The 17,228-nt window shown below is 44.4% G+C and overlaps 1 protein-coding gene across 1 annotated transcript in view; it reads left to right on the top strand.

Moving 5' to 3' along the window:
* The window catches only part of PCDH19 (protocadherin 19), a gene marked incomplete at its 3' end in the record, with an annotated part of 74,651 nt that extends 59,965 nt beyond the window's left edge, over window positions 1-14,686 (top strand). The window contains exons 3-4 of the mRNA XM_015820589.2: window positions 6,460-6,518; window positions 14,517-14,686. Of these exons, the coding sequence (XP_015676075.2) occupies window positions 6,460-6,518; window positions 14,517-14,686 (229 nt within the window). The remainder of the gene's footprint in view (window positions 1-6,459; window positions 6,519-14,516) is intronic.
* Window positions 14,687-17,228: the final 2,542 nt, after the last annotated feature.

Here is a 17,228-nt window from a genome sequence, read left to right as displayed (position 1 = left end):
TCTCTCTCTGTCTCTCTCTCTCTCTGTCTCTCTGTCTCTGTCTCTGTCTCTCTGTCTCTGTCTCTCTCTCTGTCTCTGTCTCTCTCTGTCTCTCTGTCTCTCTCTCTCTGTCTCTCTCTCTGTCTCTCTCTCTGTCTCTCTGTCTCTGTCTCTCTGTCTCTCTGTCTCTCTCTCTCTGTCTCTCTCTCTCTGTCTCTCTCTCTCTGTCTCTCTCTCTCTGTCTCTCGTGTGGTGCCAGTCCCCATCTGAAGTTTTGGAATGCTTCTACTATCTTGGCAGCAGCAAAAGGTTAAAAGATTGGTGCCAGTGAAATCTGGGGGAAAACATTTGCTTTCTAAGATAAAGAGAGCGAAAGAAAGGGATGCAGGATTTTAGATGATTTGTGAGTTGAAGGTTTTCAGCTCCCGGCTGTTCTGCAAATCAGTTAAATGAAGAATGATTAGATCAGTTTCCTCCAACTGGTTCTTGGGAATTCTGGAACCTGGTAGGTCCTAAATACGCCTGGAAATGTCTTTAACGGAAAAGCTGGCTTGGGGGAACGTGTGTGGGAAAGCTGGCTTAGGGGAAACATCAGGAGTAGGCTCGCAAACGACAGAACTGGGTCTCTAAACAGCAGAGCATGTGTTTAAGCAGCCTGCCCCCCAGCTGGCATGCTCCAGGGCCCCCGAGATGGCAGCTCCCTAGATGATCAGCTTGCATGGCTGGGAATCCTAGATGCTGCCATTCCAACCTCTTTTGGAGAGGGCAGAGTTGAGAGAGGGCTTGCTTAGAGACATACCTTTTAAAATGAAGTTTTTGTCTGGCTTCCTTGGCTGCTAAGGATCACCAGCCTGCCTCTTCAAATTTGGAGGCTGGAGACTCCCTCTCAACCTGCTCTATAAAAATTAATTGAAGTTTGAGTAATGGCGGAAGAAGCACTTAAAGGAGGCCCAGGTGGGGGCTGACTCAGTTGGCACAGAGGCTGGGATACAAGGGGGTCTTGAGCTCCTCTGATATGCTGCAGGCGACAAAGAGAGTAGCAAAAGAAAAAAGAAAAAAAAAGGTCAACCTGTCTACTTGGAAGAAGTGTGACTCGGCAAATTAGTCAGGCTGGGTCGTCAGAGCTGTAAGAAAGCAGCTTGACTGACCCTTCAGGGCACGTAACCTTTTAGTTCCCTACCTATGACTCTGCTTGTTTGCTGTCATGTGGACCGGAAATGGACTGTTCTTTGATATTTCTGAACGTAATACTTGTGTCTCTGAACTCTTCTGAAAAAAGCAAGTTTTGGTGCTTGTTTACTGATGTAATAGAGTGTGGGAGAAACCTTGGGAGACTGGATGAAGAGACACTGCCTAGGGCAGAGGTCCCCAATCTTTTGGGCACCAGGGACCCGTTCCGTGGGGAGAGTTTTTTCCACGGGCTGGAGAGTGTGTGGTTTTGTGTGCTGCCTGCATCCCACAGATGGGGCTTTGCTTGTTTGTGTGGACCGGTTGGTGGCATGCCATGGCCTGGTACCAGTCCACGGATCGGGGGTTGGGGACCCCTGGCTTAGGGAACAGTTAGATAAAGGACCGCCTAGCCCACAGCTGGATAGTGGGCAGGGCAAGGGGCTCAGGAGAGACCCTCCCTAGTTTCTTGGGCTGCATAGGGTGGGGGAAGAATTGTACTTTCAGACTTGCAAGATGCTGTCAGTGTAGCTTTACAACAAAATAGAATTAGCTCATCTAATTGTGATTCCTATCTGGTTTACCCCACGAGGCTGAGAGCTGCTGAAGAAAACTTTTGAGTTTGCTGTGTGTTTTGCGTTTCTTTGATTAAAGATTTATGACTGCGACAAATACCTTAAATTTGTGTCAGAAGCTGGCAGCTCAGAAGAACGATGCCCTTTCCTTTCCTTTCGAGTTGTTGTAGAAAACAACAGGAGTTCCAGGTTGAAGGAGTCAACAGGATAGGACAAAATTACGGGCATAATATTTCCCATCAGATGCCTCTGAAGAGTTCATAGGTAGGATATAGAGATGACAATTTTCTGGCAATGAGCAGACAGCAGCTGCACAATTGTCACCATTGGTAGGTGTCCCCTTGTGAAATTAACTACTTTTTGATCACCTTGATGTTGCTCGTGGGGAGGGACCCCTGTGGGGGCCGGGCAGGGTTGGGGGAGATCCAGGGGGTCTCTGGCAGGTGGGGCGGTGGGCAGGAGGCTCGTCCTGCGGGGTGTGGCGAGGTAAGGTGAGGCAGGGTGGTGGTGCCATTGTCACCGGGCAAGGCGAGGCAGGGGCCAGGGTGGCTGCTGCCTGACACCATCAGCCCCTGCACACAGAGGCCAGCGAGCACATCGGTGCTGGGATGCATCTGGCCACATGGGACCTCGACGAGTTAGCGGGCGGCTGATTGAAGAGGGATGGTTGCCATCTCCGGGGCATGGCGCATGTGCCCACAGAGAGGACTCTGAGTGCCGCCTCTGGCACGCGTGCCATAGGTTCGCCACCACTGCCCTACATCGTGGCAGTAAATTCTCCGAGTCAGTATACGTAACCCTTCCTTTCTTTTGTACGACTTGCATCAGCATCTTTTCCATACTTAATAGCAAAGCGATTCCAGCTTGAGGGAGGAACAAGGCTGAATGCTTGCAAAGAAAAACTAGAGAAAAGATGGGCCTCCTCTGCAACCCTCATCTTCTCTCTGCTTTGCGCTCTTTCGGCAGACTTGGGCCCAGCATCTGATGTCCCCTTGTTTTCCCTCTCATTCTTGGGTTAGCACAGCTGTAGCCATGACAGCATCTTAGAAAAACGGGCTACGCTGCCAAAAATCCAGTTTCATAAACTGGAGACTGCAGCATTTTAGGAAAAGAAAGAAAGGAAGAATGTTTTCCTGCTGAGACTCTGAGTGCTTTGGTTGCTAAACCATCCTGCAAGCAAAGAAGGGACGACATGTCAGAGGTGGAGGGTTTTCTGCCCGAAGTTTTCAGCTTGGCGATCCAGCAGTGACTACAAAGCCAGAACAATAACCGAGCCAGGTTGGCGAGGTCAACCTTCCCCTAGTTCGTTTGTTTGTATCCTGTCTTTATTATTTTTACAAATAACTAAAGGGGGCGAACATATCCAACAGACGTTCCTCCACCTATTTTCCCCACAACTGCAACCCTGTGGGTTGGGCTGAGAGAGAAGGACAGGCCCAAAGTCACCTAGTTGGCTTTCATGGCTAAGGTGGGACTTGAATTCACCGTTTCCTGCTTTCTAGCCTGGTGCCTTAACCACTAGACCAGACTGGTTTTAGATCAAACTGGTTCTCCTTCAGCTAAAGTCCTTCTTCCTGGGTGTTGCTTCTTTTTCTTAATTGTACCGTGCTTGTATTTTTTGAATTGTTTTTTTTGAAAATTGTACTTAATTGTACTGTGCTTATATTTTTTTTGAAAAAGGGTTATGGCTGGTTGCCAGGGCTGCTTTAAACATTGCTAGCTTGGAACCAAAATGTAGCCTGCACATTTGCAATCTTGTATGTCCTTGCTTGCGATTACTCTAGGAAGGACTGCAGCCCTTTTCATTTATCATTTATTCATTGAACATGCATGGACTTCTTCATGTATGGAGTGTACATGTGTAGGGATTTGTAATTGTCCTAGGAAGGGATTGAAAAGTTGTCCTGTGGGTCCAGGCCTCCAGCAGATGTAGACATTGGGCTTCAAGTAAGGAGACACTGTGATTCATTCTTGCCTCTTCAAATAGGATGCAACGTGAGTAATAATACAAAACCTGACTGGGGCATAGAGTAGTGGTGGTTCTGCTTTCAATTCTGCTAGTATTCCTTGTTAATAGCTGCCTTCCTCTTCTCTTGAGCACTTGTCCTTAAGATATCACAGGTGGGCTGGGAAAGGGGTGAGCAGCGCCTGAATCCATGCACAGAATGATTGACAGATGGATGGGTTGGCTCTTTAGAACGACAAATTATTTCTGGGCAGACTAACCGAGTGACAGAGTTGGAAGGGACCTTGGAGGTCTTCTAGTCCAACCTTTTGCTCAAGCAGGAAACCCTACCCCATTTCAGACCTATACCGTTTCTCTCTGCTTCCTCCTCCTCCTCCTCCTTTTCTAGTCTTGAGTCTGCTTTCCTGTTCCATCTTCCAGGTTTTGGCCATTTCCTATTTAGTCTGTAATGTTTATACGAATTTCTCTCCAGATCTCTTTATCTCTTAGCTTCTCCTTGCTCCTCTGCTTTGATCCCCCCCCTTCTGCTCCCTTATCTGCTTCTTCTTTGTTCCTGCCCACTCCAGCTCTACCTTGCCCTTCTATAAACTGATCCGTTTCTGTCTTATATATATATATATATATGATACTTCCCCCTGAGGAATCTAAGTGTTTGTGAACATTCTGAGACATCATAGGGGCTCCATCAGCAGGCAAGAGGCAGCTTATAGAAAGGCTGCAGCCTGCTTTTAGTTTATTATATATCAAGATAAAAGGAATTTGGATCTTTTTCTTCCAGGACCTGATATGTGGGATTTAACAGGACTGGGGTGTTTTGAGGTGAAGGGGGGGGGGGAAGAAAGGAGGTCTTATTGCCAATACAAATTCCAAGGCGAAACAGCTGTCACATCTTCTTAGCCAACACATAACATACCTTGCTGGATATTTCTTCATGTCCAACTCGATTTTCATCTAGCCAAGCAACACAGGGTGGCCCCCTGGGAACTGTTTTCAGAACCTAACGCGCTGCAACTCTAAAGTTGCCTTTCCTACCCAAACAATGGAATTTTGTAAAGAGTGTTAAAAACAATCCACCCAATGTCAGCCTGAAGAATCAGGACCCGTATGTTAAGATTTATGGCTCAAGCCTACAGACAAGAATCTGGTCAACTAAAGTTCAGTACTAAATTGGCGCCAGGTAGGAGTCAAGGGAATGCAAGAGGGGTTGGAATGGGACTGTTTGTGGCAATGTAATGATTCTAGGCTGATGATGCATTTAACGCCCCCCCCCCTCCAATCTCTACCTGCTCTTCCCCTACATCCAGTTAAATAACGATGGTTCCCCTGATCTTTGTAGAATTACTGCTAACTGTGTTACATGTGTAGAAATAAGTGATTTTCTAGAGCCTGGAATTGAGTTGACTCTTCATCCCTGTAGTCCTTGTGTAACTTTAAAAGTGTGCCATTTGTTTCGTAATTTTCCCAAAGCAAGGAAGGATGCAACTAGAAATATGATAATTGCTAAATTGCCCTAAAGCTTGTGATGTGAATTTGGTCCTCTGGTCTTAACCCTTCTTGTGGAGTTGTCCTAAAAAGAAAAGCAGGGCAGAAATGCAAGTTGTAGAGAAGCAGGGAAGTCAGCCAGCTGGTGGAATTTACTACCTACAGTGTGGCTGGCTATAATTATTTATTTGGAACAGATTTACATCTGCCTTGAGTCAAAAAGTCTCACAAATGTATTTTGCCAAAGGTCAGGCTTACAGACTTATGGACTTACCTATGAGAAAAAAATTGAGGAAGGGGAGGAGAGAGGGAGAAAAAAAAGCAACTCTTTTCTCTGTATTACAGCTCTTAAAAAAGGATCAGCTAGGAGAAAAAGAGCAGACGGCATGATGGAGTGGTTGCCACCTGTTGCCCGTTGAAGATGGAAATGGGTGGTGGAATACTGTACCTGCGCCACAGCTTTACCTATTGATTTCTGTAGCCACCATTTCATCAAGCACCTCTGGGCACTGTACATCATAAGCCATAAAAATGATTAAAACAATGCAAAGTAAATTATATTTGGCACCTAGAAAAACCTGCTGCTTTTGGATTTTAATAAGCCAGGAAAGGAGGCCCTTAATACACTCAAGGACCCAAGCCCTTAGTCTTCATGGGTTTGTGAAAGGCCAACAAGTTTGGGGTCATTCTGATATCCAAAGAGAGAATATTTCTGAAAGTAGAGACTACTGCAGAGAAGGCACATCTCCTGGTTTCTGCCAGCCCATGTTTCTTGGCTGCAGGATCTAATCTGAGTCAATCCCAGGGATCAGAGGTTTTGTCTTCCGAGATTTTGGACTCCTGATGGGCTCCAGCTAAGTCTGAAAGCTCAGAAGAGTAAACTCTGGTCCTGGTGACTGATCCAGGTTGGATTCTGCAACATTATTGTGGGACATGTACATTCGCCTTAATTTCTTGGCTGATGGGACCCTCGGCATGCCTGCCTGATTTGGATGGATAGAAACGAATGGGAGAAGACAGTCTCTAAAGTAATCTTCAGGGATTACCTTAATCTCATTACCTGTGACACAGCCTGAACCTTCTGCTGTGTTACGTACAGCAAATGACTTGGTGTTCTCCGTGATTTGATTGGGCTGTGATGCCCTGAATGAAACGACCACGTTGTTGGTGACCCATGGCTAAGCTCTGCTGAAGTTCCCCTTTATGATTTTTGTCCCAACTGGCTTAGCTATTCCCAAATGCCAACGAACTATGTGTGTAACCATCTCTGTTTTCTTCCGTTCCTTTCAGACCGAAAACTACTCCTTTGATTCCAACTATGTGAACAGCAGAGCTCATTTAATAAAAAGGTAGGTGGGGTACTGGGTGTATTTTGGGGGGAAGGACTCAGCTTCACACCAAAGCCAAATTGTTTAATTCATTCCCATCGGCTTATTATTTCCTATGCAAAATCTGCTCTCTTGATTTGGGGATGGGGCGGTGATGGCAGCGGAGGGGGCAGCTTACTCAAAGTAAATAAGTAAAACTTTACATCTTAGTAAAAACCCCTGCCACTTTTGGCTTTTAAAGGCTTTTTTTTTTTGTCAAACCCAACTCAATCCAAAACTCATTCATACATAGGAGTGGTGTAGAGTCAGGCAAAATTCTGTTATCCTGACAACTTAAAAATTCATAGAGTTTATTTCACTGCACAAAACACAAAATGGGGAAGTTGGTGCTGGAGATTTCTCTCTGCTATGGAGGAAGAGAGTGGGGGGGAAAGGAACTGCCACGGGATTGATCCTGCGCTTATTTTTATTTTTAAAAAAGAAGGGTTTGGAAAGGAAAAATAACATTTGTATTATGATGTGTCCCCATCTCTTTAACTCAACTATTTCCTCCCCGTTCAAAGAATTTGTTTATTGCCCAGTTTCTTTCAAGCATAAACCAGAAAGTGAATGTAGTTCCTTGGGAATGTGTTGATAATAATAATTACTAACATGCCAGTAGTCATTATCTCTAGCGTTGGAACTAGATTATTCTTTCCTTCTTGTATCCATCCAATACCTCCACTTTCAATGTCTTTAAATAAAGTTCTGAAATAGGATTCAGTTGCCAGGGACTTGGTGTTCGCTTCTTCATCAATCAACCTCATCATGACTTAAAAGGGCTAACCATCTTTTGACCCTACAGGGATGATTGAACTTTTATTCTTACCTGCCTCAGCACCGAGGCTGTGAATGATGGGGTTTAGAGTCCAGCCTCAGGATGGCCATGGACTCTGAATGTCCTAGTCTAAAATTGGTGGTGGTGTCAAGGGGTTTTGGGTAGGTGTGTTTGCTTAACTAAATTGTTAGGTCTGAAATCAGAGATCTCATGTTCTACCCATTTGATGGGAGAAGCAAAGATTCTTTTGCGTAATCAAACAAATGAATGGTCCATGTGTGCAAAGAGCACGAAGACTATAAGAAGCTTGCTCTGCTTGAAGTTTTCTTCTTCCTTGACTTTTTAATGCCTTCGAAGCTTGGATTTCTTTAAACACATCACATTTTACTTAATTCTAATCTGGCTGGCTTTCTGGGTTGAATCATAATCATTCCATCAACTGATAAATTTTTTGAAGACCACTTTGAGGTGACACCCCGCTGCTCGCTTCAATTCCAGGCCGGAGGTAGCAAATGGATTTCTTTCTGAGACCCTAAGGCACTTCCCGGATCGCTTTCATCCTTTCTTTATTTCATCCCATCTTTCTTTCTCCCCCCCAAAACTCAGTTTGCCAACCGGGATTTCTGGTTCCCGGGTTCTTCGTAAATGTGCTCGCAATAAGGTCGTTGACTTTGAGAGCGTGAAAGAGAGAGAAGGAACGGCCGAAACCGCCCGAGTGTCAAACAATACAGCTTCCTAGTTTTTATCTTTGAAGCTGCAGAAGACTCCTCGCTGTTTTCCGTTACAACATACTCTGGAATTTTTTCTCCATTTAATCTTGGTTGTCACAGGAAATCTCCCATTTAATTCACACAGTAGGTGGCTGCTCTAACCCATATGCCCATATGCGAAAAGGGAATAAGCATGGGTTTGCCGTGGTTTTTAAATTTGCATGGTTGAATTACGCACTGTATATATTCTTGCCCCATCTGGCAAAATGTGTTCGATTATAACTCCCGTAGATCCTGAGTTGAGGCAGGGCGGCTGAACTGTAGGAGATTCGTCAGATTTTGAGCCATCAGGCAATGTTTTAGTGCATCTTGTTCTTACAGTTGTTGGAATTCTTTTTAGGAAGAAGAAACTTGGGTGCAGATGAGGTGAAACAGGGATACAAATGACTAGGAATGTTACTGATGCTTTCCAAAGTCTACTTATTGGATCTACCTGATCGTTAGTTCCTTTTCAACATCTTCTATTCTGACAAACGGCACCCTGCTCTTTTGAGCCCCATCTTAGTAGTTACAGGTCATCTTTGATTGATGACCGTTTGCTTAGCAACCATTTGAAGTTATGGTGGATCCCAAAATGGGGACTTATGACCTGAATTCAAAGTTCCAACATCTCCTCCTCCCCCTGCAGTCATGTAAAATCAGGCAACGGTCATGTGGTGACCTATTTTAGGATGGTCACAACTTATGACGGAAATTGTGGGCTCAATTACAGTCCTAAATTGAGTACTACTTGTATTTAGAGGCTAAACTTGCTTGCCTATGAGAAGGATTGCATTCAAGAACTAGTCAAGCTGGTTTCAAGTCCCCGTGGCCAGGAACAATTGGTGGAAGCAGGGATACAGTAAGAATTGTGGGGACTGAGCTTGGTTGTTTTCTTGCAGACAGTTCAGCTACCTCTGATGTTACCTAGTTGGATAATAAAACATCTGCAAGATAACAACCAAGCTCAGAGAGCACCAAGGACAGTTCAACTCATGGGCTACAAATATTCTCTTCTATTGGTAATAGTAAGATTCTCTGAAGGACATTTTAATGCAAGAATTAGAGATACAGTACAGAGTCTTGAAAACTGCATCAAGAACCACCACGACCTTATTTATTAATGAATTCATTGAAGTGGAGTCTCGTTATATTTTTTGACTCTTATTTCCCAGATTTTTGTTGTTGTTGTTGCAATCTGGAGTAAGCTGCCTTTTCTGAGATAAGGTATTAATGAACTGCTCTTCTATCTGTTGATAGTTGATTTCTAACGTTTCTCCTGATGTTTTCCAAGCCTCTTTATAAACTTACATCCGATAGACGGGAGTTTTTGTTTTGGCTTTAAAATAGGAGATCAAGAACAAACATTGTTGATGGAGCCAGGGGGCCATGTGTGCATGTGTATGTGTTGGATTGTGAGTGTGTTTGGTGCTGGGCTCTAATGCTGATTATTCGTTTTAAGGTGCTGCTGCTAAAAATACACATTCAGAAAAAAAAAAACCCTCTAAACTGTTACTTGACTAATTGGCGGCATTTTTGAAATCTATCAGAATCGGTTTTCATAATCAATTTGTTCTAACAGATGAATTGGTTCAAATGCTGCGATCTTAATTAGCATTGCAGTAACTACTTTTCATTCTCTTTCCCAGCTCTACTATTAGGTTGCGTCGGTCATCTGGGAGGAATTATTGTTAATGGGTTGGTGGAATTCATTCTGCTCTTTCAGAAGATCTGATTATCCTCCTGCCTAAAAATCCCGTGCGTTTAGACGATGACGGTTGTAAGTAGGAGATGAGAAGTAGCGCCCATTCCGAAGGAAGTGTTTGCTAAATAGGGTAGTTCATCATATTTAACCACGGTGGTAATTGCTAGTAGGGGGAAAATTGCCTCCTGTGTTGAATTGCTTCTTGTATTCCAATAAAGATTTCTTCCAGGGAGGGAAACTGTTCATGGTTTTCTCCTCCAGAGCCATCATGACGGGAAATGGACAGTGAAAATGATGTAGGCTCAAAGCTGAGGGTGGTGGGGAAGTGTTTAACTGAAGAAAAATCTGAGTATACGTTGAGAAAAATGGGCTTGGGGGTGTAAAGAATTGATTTGTCTCCTCGTGGGAGTCTTCTGCTGCTAGAAGACACACGTGAACTGAACAAACAAGTCTTTATTGCAGTCTTAGACTGAAAAATGTATTGTCTGGATCGGCAAAAGTGGAAGTAAGGTAGGTTCCCTGTTGGAACTCAACCCTCTGAGGGTAGTTAAGTTTAGTTAAGGAAAGAAAAAATCAAAAGTTCAAGAAGAAAGCATCCAGAAATGGAAAAGATACAAGGAAACTGGAAGTCAGACTAAAGCCAGGAAGCAAACAGCTGTACATCTTGTACACTGTCCAGCGAACCATCTGAACGTTGATATTTTGCTTCATTGGGTATGTGATATGTGTTTCCTTGGGAACAGTTATTTCACTACTGAAGCATTATTGCTCTGCCTGTAACTCAGACTTTCCAATGATATTGATAAGAATTCAGGAATGTCTATTGCCGCAACTGTGTCATGACATAAGAGAAGATCACAGAGCCTTCATGGGCTTGCAGAGAAGACTTACTAACATCTGAGAATGGTAGGAGCAGTTTCTGCTTATTATAGTAGGAAACTGGTGGCCTATCATATTACAACTCTTTTTCCTGAGGATCACAGCAAAAGATATTTCAAGGGATTGTGCAGCCCTGGGCTCTAGACTGTACACCTAGTACAGTGGTGGCGAACCTATGGCACGGCTGCCAGAGGCGGCACTCAGAGCCCTCTCTGTGGGCACCTGCGCCGTCGCCCCAGTCCTAGGCCTTCAGTTGGGTTTTATAAAACCTTTTCGCTTTAGGCCTCCGCCGCCATGTGCAAAAAAAAAAAAAAGGTTCAATCAGTCAATTTCAATTTTTCGCGGGGAAAAAAAAGATCTTGCAAAGTTGGAATTGATTGAACTTTTTAGTCCCACCCAGTCTGCCGTTACCACCACAGCCACGCCCACCCAATGGGCCACACCCACCCAATGGGCCACGCCCACCCAATGGGCCACACCCACCCAATGGGCCACACCCACCCAGCACTCGGCGATGCATAAGTGGGTTTTGGGTTGCAGTTTGGGCACTCGGTCTCTAAAAGGTTCGCCATCACTGACCTAGTATCTTTTCTTTGAAATGACCGTGGGGAGAAAGCTGGAATCCTCAGCTGATTTCCCCATTTTCCAAAGAGACCTTCTAGAGTTTTTGTCTGGTTCTTAAGCCACAGCATTAGCTTCTTCACAATACAAATTCTTCCCTTCTCCAAAGACAGTGTGAAGGTAGGCTGGTATAAAAATGGTATAAAAGGTTTCTCCTGCCCAGTTGTGTCCGACTCTAGAGGTCGGTGCTTATCTCAATTTTCTACCCAAGGCAGTCAGTGTTGTCCAAAGACACTTCCGCGATTATGTGGGTGGCATGACTATATGCTGAAGTGCAAGGAATTCTGTTACCTTCCCACCGAAGTGGTACCTATTTATCTATTTGCCTTTGCAGGCTTTCAGACTGCCATGTTGACAGGAGCTGGGGCAAGGATGGAAGCTCAACCTGTCACGTGCTATTTGGGTCTTGAACTGTCAACGTTCAGGTTGACACGATCAGCATTTTAACTGTTAGGTCAATACCTCCCCCCCCTTTTAGGCTGGTATAGGGGGCAGATATAAGAGCATCTAGATCTCTTCCGTGGAATAATTAAATAGTGACATGTAGGGTTTATCTTTTCATGCTAGAGCAGCATCTATAGAGGTTGTGGATTATCCTTGGCATGCTAAAGTTCATTAGTTGATACATTTGGGAGAGAGCATTGAATTAAAGACCCTGAAGAACTCAGTCAACAACATAGGTTCTTTCATAAAGTTTTTAGGGCCCAGCATTTCTAGTGTTTGAGCCGCCGAGGAACAGAACCAGAGTGGACCTCACTTGGTGCTCTGGAGAACCGATACCTATCCTGTGCAGGGTGGATCAATGGGCCAATGATATGAGGCTGGTTGACAAGTTCTGTTTAGTGTTTAAGTACCTTTCCTTAGATATTAAGGGATAAAACCAAGAGAAAGGGTAAGAATGTCAGCGAAGGGGTATTGCCGAAGTATTATTCTAATGAGTGTGACAAAATGGTTTAGTCTGAAATGTCAGCTATTAATCCTCTGGTATGTGTTTAATCCAGCAAACCTCCCCCCCCCCGCACTTTCTGGAGAGGAGTGATGGCTGCCTTAACGTTGTAGTATGGAATCTTAAAACTTTTTACTCCTTAAGCTGTTTAGTCTTTTCTGAATTGATTTCTTACTAGCGTATGCATGCTGGATAAATCTTAGACTTAAAGGGATTCAGCAAATATGTCTTTACTTTAAAAGGTCATGTTTGAAGATGTTCCAGGCTTGGTGCTTGTCTGTAGAAGTATTGTTCCTCTTCTCTGCATGCCGTTTCAGCTTCAGTAGGACATCCCAACCTGATAGTTTAGATCAGGGGTGTCAAACTCGCCACGTCACATGACGTGTCGCAACATATCGTGACTTTTTTCCCATTGGAGTGGGCACGGTTTCTGCATGATGCATCCAGCCCGTGGGCTGGCAGTTTGATACCCCTGGTTTAGATGGAGACCTGACCTGGGTTTTGCAATGGGTTATCTATCTAAAATCTTGCCTTTAACGTCTACCTCCTTTCCAAGGTTCAGCTGCCAACATGGCCAATCAGACTCTTTACCAGGTGCATGCAAGCACATAATTTCTGACTGATTAGCTGCCGCCTTGTTGGAAGAAGAGTTAGCTAATTAAGCAACCCTGATGGCAGCTAATTGGAACTGTAAGGTTAGCAAGCCATTTCCCTCTCAGTCACATGATCAGTAAGAGAGTTGGGACTGTGATAAGCCCCTTAGAATTATTTATTTGTTCTCTGCTGTGATGCGGTTGTGGTGCTGGGTTTGCACAAGACAAAAGGTGGTGAAGTCTGTTTTGAGTTGAACTCAAGGCTTGATGACTTCATGGAGACAGCCATGTGGTTTTCTGGTTAACAAAGGAAGTAGTTTGCTATGGTTTTCTGACGGGATGAGTTTTTTTTTTAATTTCTTAGAAAGGTACTTCAGGGCTACTTACAGTATGTAGCAACTGCCTGCAACTCTTTAAAGCAGCTACATCTTTTTCCAGGATCAAACCGTTGCATTGATACTAAACAGCTTAGAGCTGAGAGACCCCCTAATTGGCTTGGATATAATGTTTAGCACTGAGCTCCTCTTAAGCATTAAAATTATTGTTGTTGCTATTATCAGATGATTATCTTTTTTATTAAGGAATAACATGATAATAACATTTTTAGGAACCTAGAAATTATTCTTGTTACTTTATTATTTGTTTGCAGCTCATAGTGCCTTCACAGGTGGGTGTCCCTATAAATATGTTAAATAATAACAGCATCCCGTTGAGGAAAAAAGCTGAATTTAAACCAAATGTGTCATTGAGTACATTCTCAGGCTACTATAGTAGCTTGAAAACTATGGCTGGCTTGGGAAATATGTCTTTGTTGCCTCAGACAGCTTGGAAAAATCTGTGTATTCTTAATAATTGTATCAAGTCAGTGGGCCTTCTACTCAGCTGCTTTGTCTTCTTAGATATTTGCTATCTCCTGATGTGGTGGAATCTGCAGCTGGACTGGAGGAAGGTGTTAAGAGGAGCTTAGAGTCCTTGCACTGCAGAAAGCAGTGGTACAGGCAGGATGTCCCCAAGAATCCCTGAACTTTTATCTAACCATTCCCAAGAGATTGCAGTCAGTCTGGTGACATTCTTGTAACATAGGTGACTAACAATAAAGCTTCTGCTTGAGACCATTCACGAGCGATTCTGGTTGTTTGTGCTTGACCCCTGGCCTCAGAATTCTATACTTAAGTAAACCTCATAGAGTTTATTTTTACATCAGTGAATACTCATGGGGATCTTCTGTTTGTGTGAATTGCAGCCTTCTCTTTGTGTGGCACGGACAATGTCCATAGGATGGCTTGCTGTTGTGCTTTCCACTTTCTGGGAAAGGTCTTCTCGGGATTTTGCTCCCTCCCTCCAATCTGCCTGCGATGTTTCTTTGGTTCTCCTCTGCCTAAACACTCTCCCTGTCCTCACTCTGTTCCACAAGCAGGTATACTCGCAGGATGATCTTTTTTTCCTTTTCTTAAAAACCTTCTGGGTCTGTCTCCAGTTCCAGCTGCCTCACTACATGAGAAGATGGGTGAGCAGAGTGGCTAACTTGTTATATTGGAAACGGTCTCTTGCGACAGCCTATTTCTCCCAGTGGGAAGCTCGAAGTGCTGCAAAACCTGCCCCAGGCTTTGGATCCCCTCTGGGCAGAAATTGGGGAGGAAAAGTGTGATTGCGTTTCTCCAAGTGGACTCTGCAGAGCAAAAATAACTCACCTTTCTTCCACCCAGCAGCTCAACATTCAAAGATTTGGAGGGGAACAGCTTGAAGGACAGCGGGCACGAAGAAAGTGACCAGACGGATAGTGAACACGATGCTCAGCGGGGCCTGTACTGTGACACAGCTGTTAATGATGTTTTGAATACCAGTGTCACCTCCATGGGGTCTCAGGTACCTGAACAAGGTAGGTGGCATCAATTTTGCAAATGCTGGGCATGGTATGGTAGAGCCTGCTAGTCCAAAAGAACGTGGGGAGTCATTAAGTCATCTTCCATGAGATGCTACTTGCTTAGAATGTTTATGAACATCTCAACTGCTCAAGAAAGAAGGGCCAGCTTTGGACGTTAACAAAAGCAGCAACATCCTTGGGAAGGAAGGGAAAGGTCTGTGACAACAATTCATTTCGGGTCACTATAGTAAGCAAGAATGTCAGGAGAGGGCAGATGGTGGCCTAAGGAGATTTGGAAGCCGTCCTAGAAACTGAGAGAATGGGTTGGCCAAAACTGAACGGCTAACAGGGTTCAGGGAAGGAATGACTCTTTGAATGTCACCTTTAAAGTCACCTGTCCTGCATTTGGCTTCAAATTCCCGTCTAATGTTTCTGACCTATCTTTCAGGATCAGTGGGGTGAAGTAAAACTGTGGGCAATCATTTATGCCTCAGCAAACTGAAAGCTTCTTAGTCAACCTTTCCCCCAGAGGAATTTATGGGAGATATATTGGAAACGCCTGCCTCTTTATTGTGCTTTTTATTCACAATGTTAAAAAGAAGAAGAAGAAGAAGAAACCAGCACCTTATAACAAATGCGATAGTGATTTTGCGTAGTGACTCAGAGTTCGTGAGAACATGGATTACTACAGGGAGAAGATTAGATGCTTCCTGCCTATGTCTCTTGGCAATGCAGAAAACGTTGCAGATGTGACTGTGAGGCTAGTGACATACTCTGATAAGAGCTCCTACATACCGGGGAGGCTACTTCTCTAAGCGCTTTCTTCTCCATTCCCTTAGAACAGGGGTGTCAAACTCAATTTCACTGAGGGCCACATCAGCATTGCAGTTGCCCCGGGGGGGCGGGTGGGTGTGGCCAGAGTGGATGCAGCCTAATGGGTGGGCGTGGATGGAGTGGGTGTGGCCAGTTCTACATCATTCGCGTCAAGGGTGCCTATGGGGGGCCTGGGCAGGAGTGGGACAGATCTGAGGGTCTCTGGCAGAAGGGGGTGGGACCGGGGCAAGTACCAAGGCATGGTCCACTGGGGCAAGTGCCAAGATGGCCACCACAAAATTGTACATTGGCTCCCAGCCGGCCTGGGCCAGGGCCAAGGCAGTGGGGGCCGTTTCCTCAGTGTTTCCAGGATGGCTTCGCGGGCCACATGAAACCACTTCGTGGGCCGCATCCGGCCCCCGGGCCTTGTGTTTGACATGTCTGCCTTAGAAGGCATAATTTTTCCCAAGTGCCTTATAGTTCAGAACGAAGTCCCTCAAACGTTTTTGGATGAGAAGCAGCAGGTTCATGCTGCTAGCTTTGTCGCGCGCCTTATTCAGACACGATGTCTTGACAGCCATGGGTGTGCTGCTTGATCCGTGATGTTGCTCTCATTTATTTTTCTCTCTTGGAATTGAAGTCCTAGATGGCCAATTTTTACCTGTCGCAGTGCTATTCCCCTTTTGCCATTCAAGGTCATTTGAAAACTTCAGGCTTTTCCCTTAGGCTGTTACAACTTTAGTTCCCAGAGCACCCAGTTCGGCAAAGGTGGCGAAGTGTATGTAAATACGCACTTAGAGATGTTATGGAAATTACACCCTGGTTTCTTAGCCATTATACACACTGGAATACATGTGTCACACATGCAGCCGGCAGAACAAGTGGGCCAGTAAATATGACTTGCGGTGTTTAAATGTTTGTGTATTGCTGGCTGCTCCTTTTTTTCAGCTAGATTCTATCTGATGGTTGAAAAAAAGGGGAAAGTGATCTCTTTATTTATGAGGTTTATCTCTTTATTTACGAGGTTTAACTCCTGCCCTAAGCTTTCCAGGCTGGTCTGTTAACACAGGAGTAGTTGTGAATTGGCTGAGACAATCTACTAATTGAGTTACCACAGCTAGAGTCAAAATGGGGCTAATGAGAAGGAAGAGACAGTGGTGTGTGTTCGGGGGAAATTGTCAGAATCTCAAAACACCCTCGTGGAAGGGAACCTGAGCAGGCAAAAGAACACTGAGATTTCTGTTGAGAAAAAAGTGATCCAAGAATGCGAGAAAAAGCAAAGCTGGATGGGATATTTCATCCGTTCCTTGCTTTCTTTTATGGCACATTCTCCCATGTAAACATTTATTTGTTGACTGTAAAAGTTTACTGCCCATTTCCCAGAGGAAGCAATGGACAAAATTAGCAATATTTAAAGCAATCAAAGCAAAATAAACTGTAATTGGAAGTGTTAGTAAGAACAGCAGTAAGGGTCTGACAAATAAAACATCTTGGGGCTGTTAAACGTTTTTTGCCAAATGTCTGTTTAAAGAGCCTTGTTTCTGCAGGCTGCCTAAAACTGTATAATGCTAAGAGTCAATATGTTGGTCAATATGTTGTTCAAGGTGGATACGAACACAGTTCTGAAAGAGAAATGTAGAAATGTTCTAGTTTTTAGGGTGGTTTTCTTGGGCAGCGATAGCATTTTAGGTTGTCTGTTTTCTTTTTCTAAAGAAAAACAAACAAACAAATGATACCTGTGTCA

Source organism: Protobothrops mucrosquamatus, unplaced genomic scaffold, assembly GCF_001527695.2.
Source record: "Protobothrops mucrosquamatus isolate PMUCROS unplaced genomic scaffold, P.Mucros_1.0 scaffold1146, whole genome shotgun sequence".
Taxonomy (NCBI): Eukaryota; Metazoa; Chordata; class Lepidosauria; order Squamata; family Viperidae; genus Protobothrops; species Protobothrops mucrosquamatus.
This window is presented reverse-complemented; position numbering and strand designations above follow the sequence as displayed.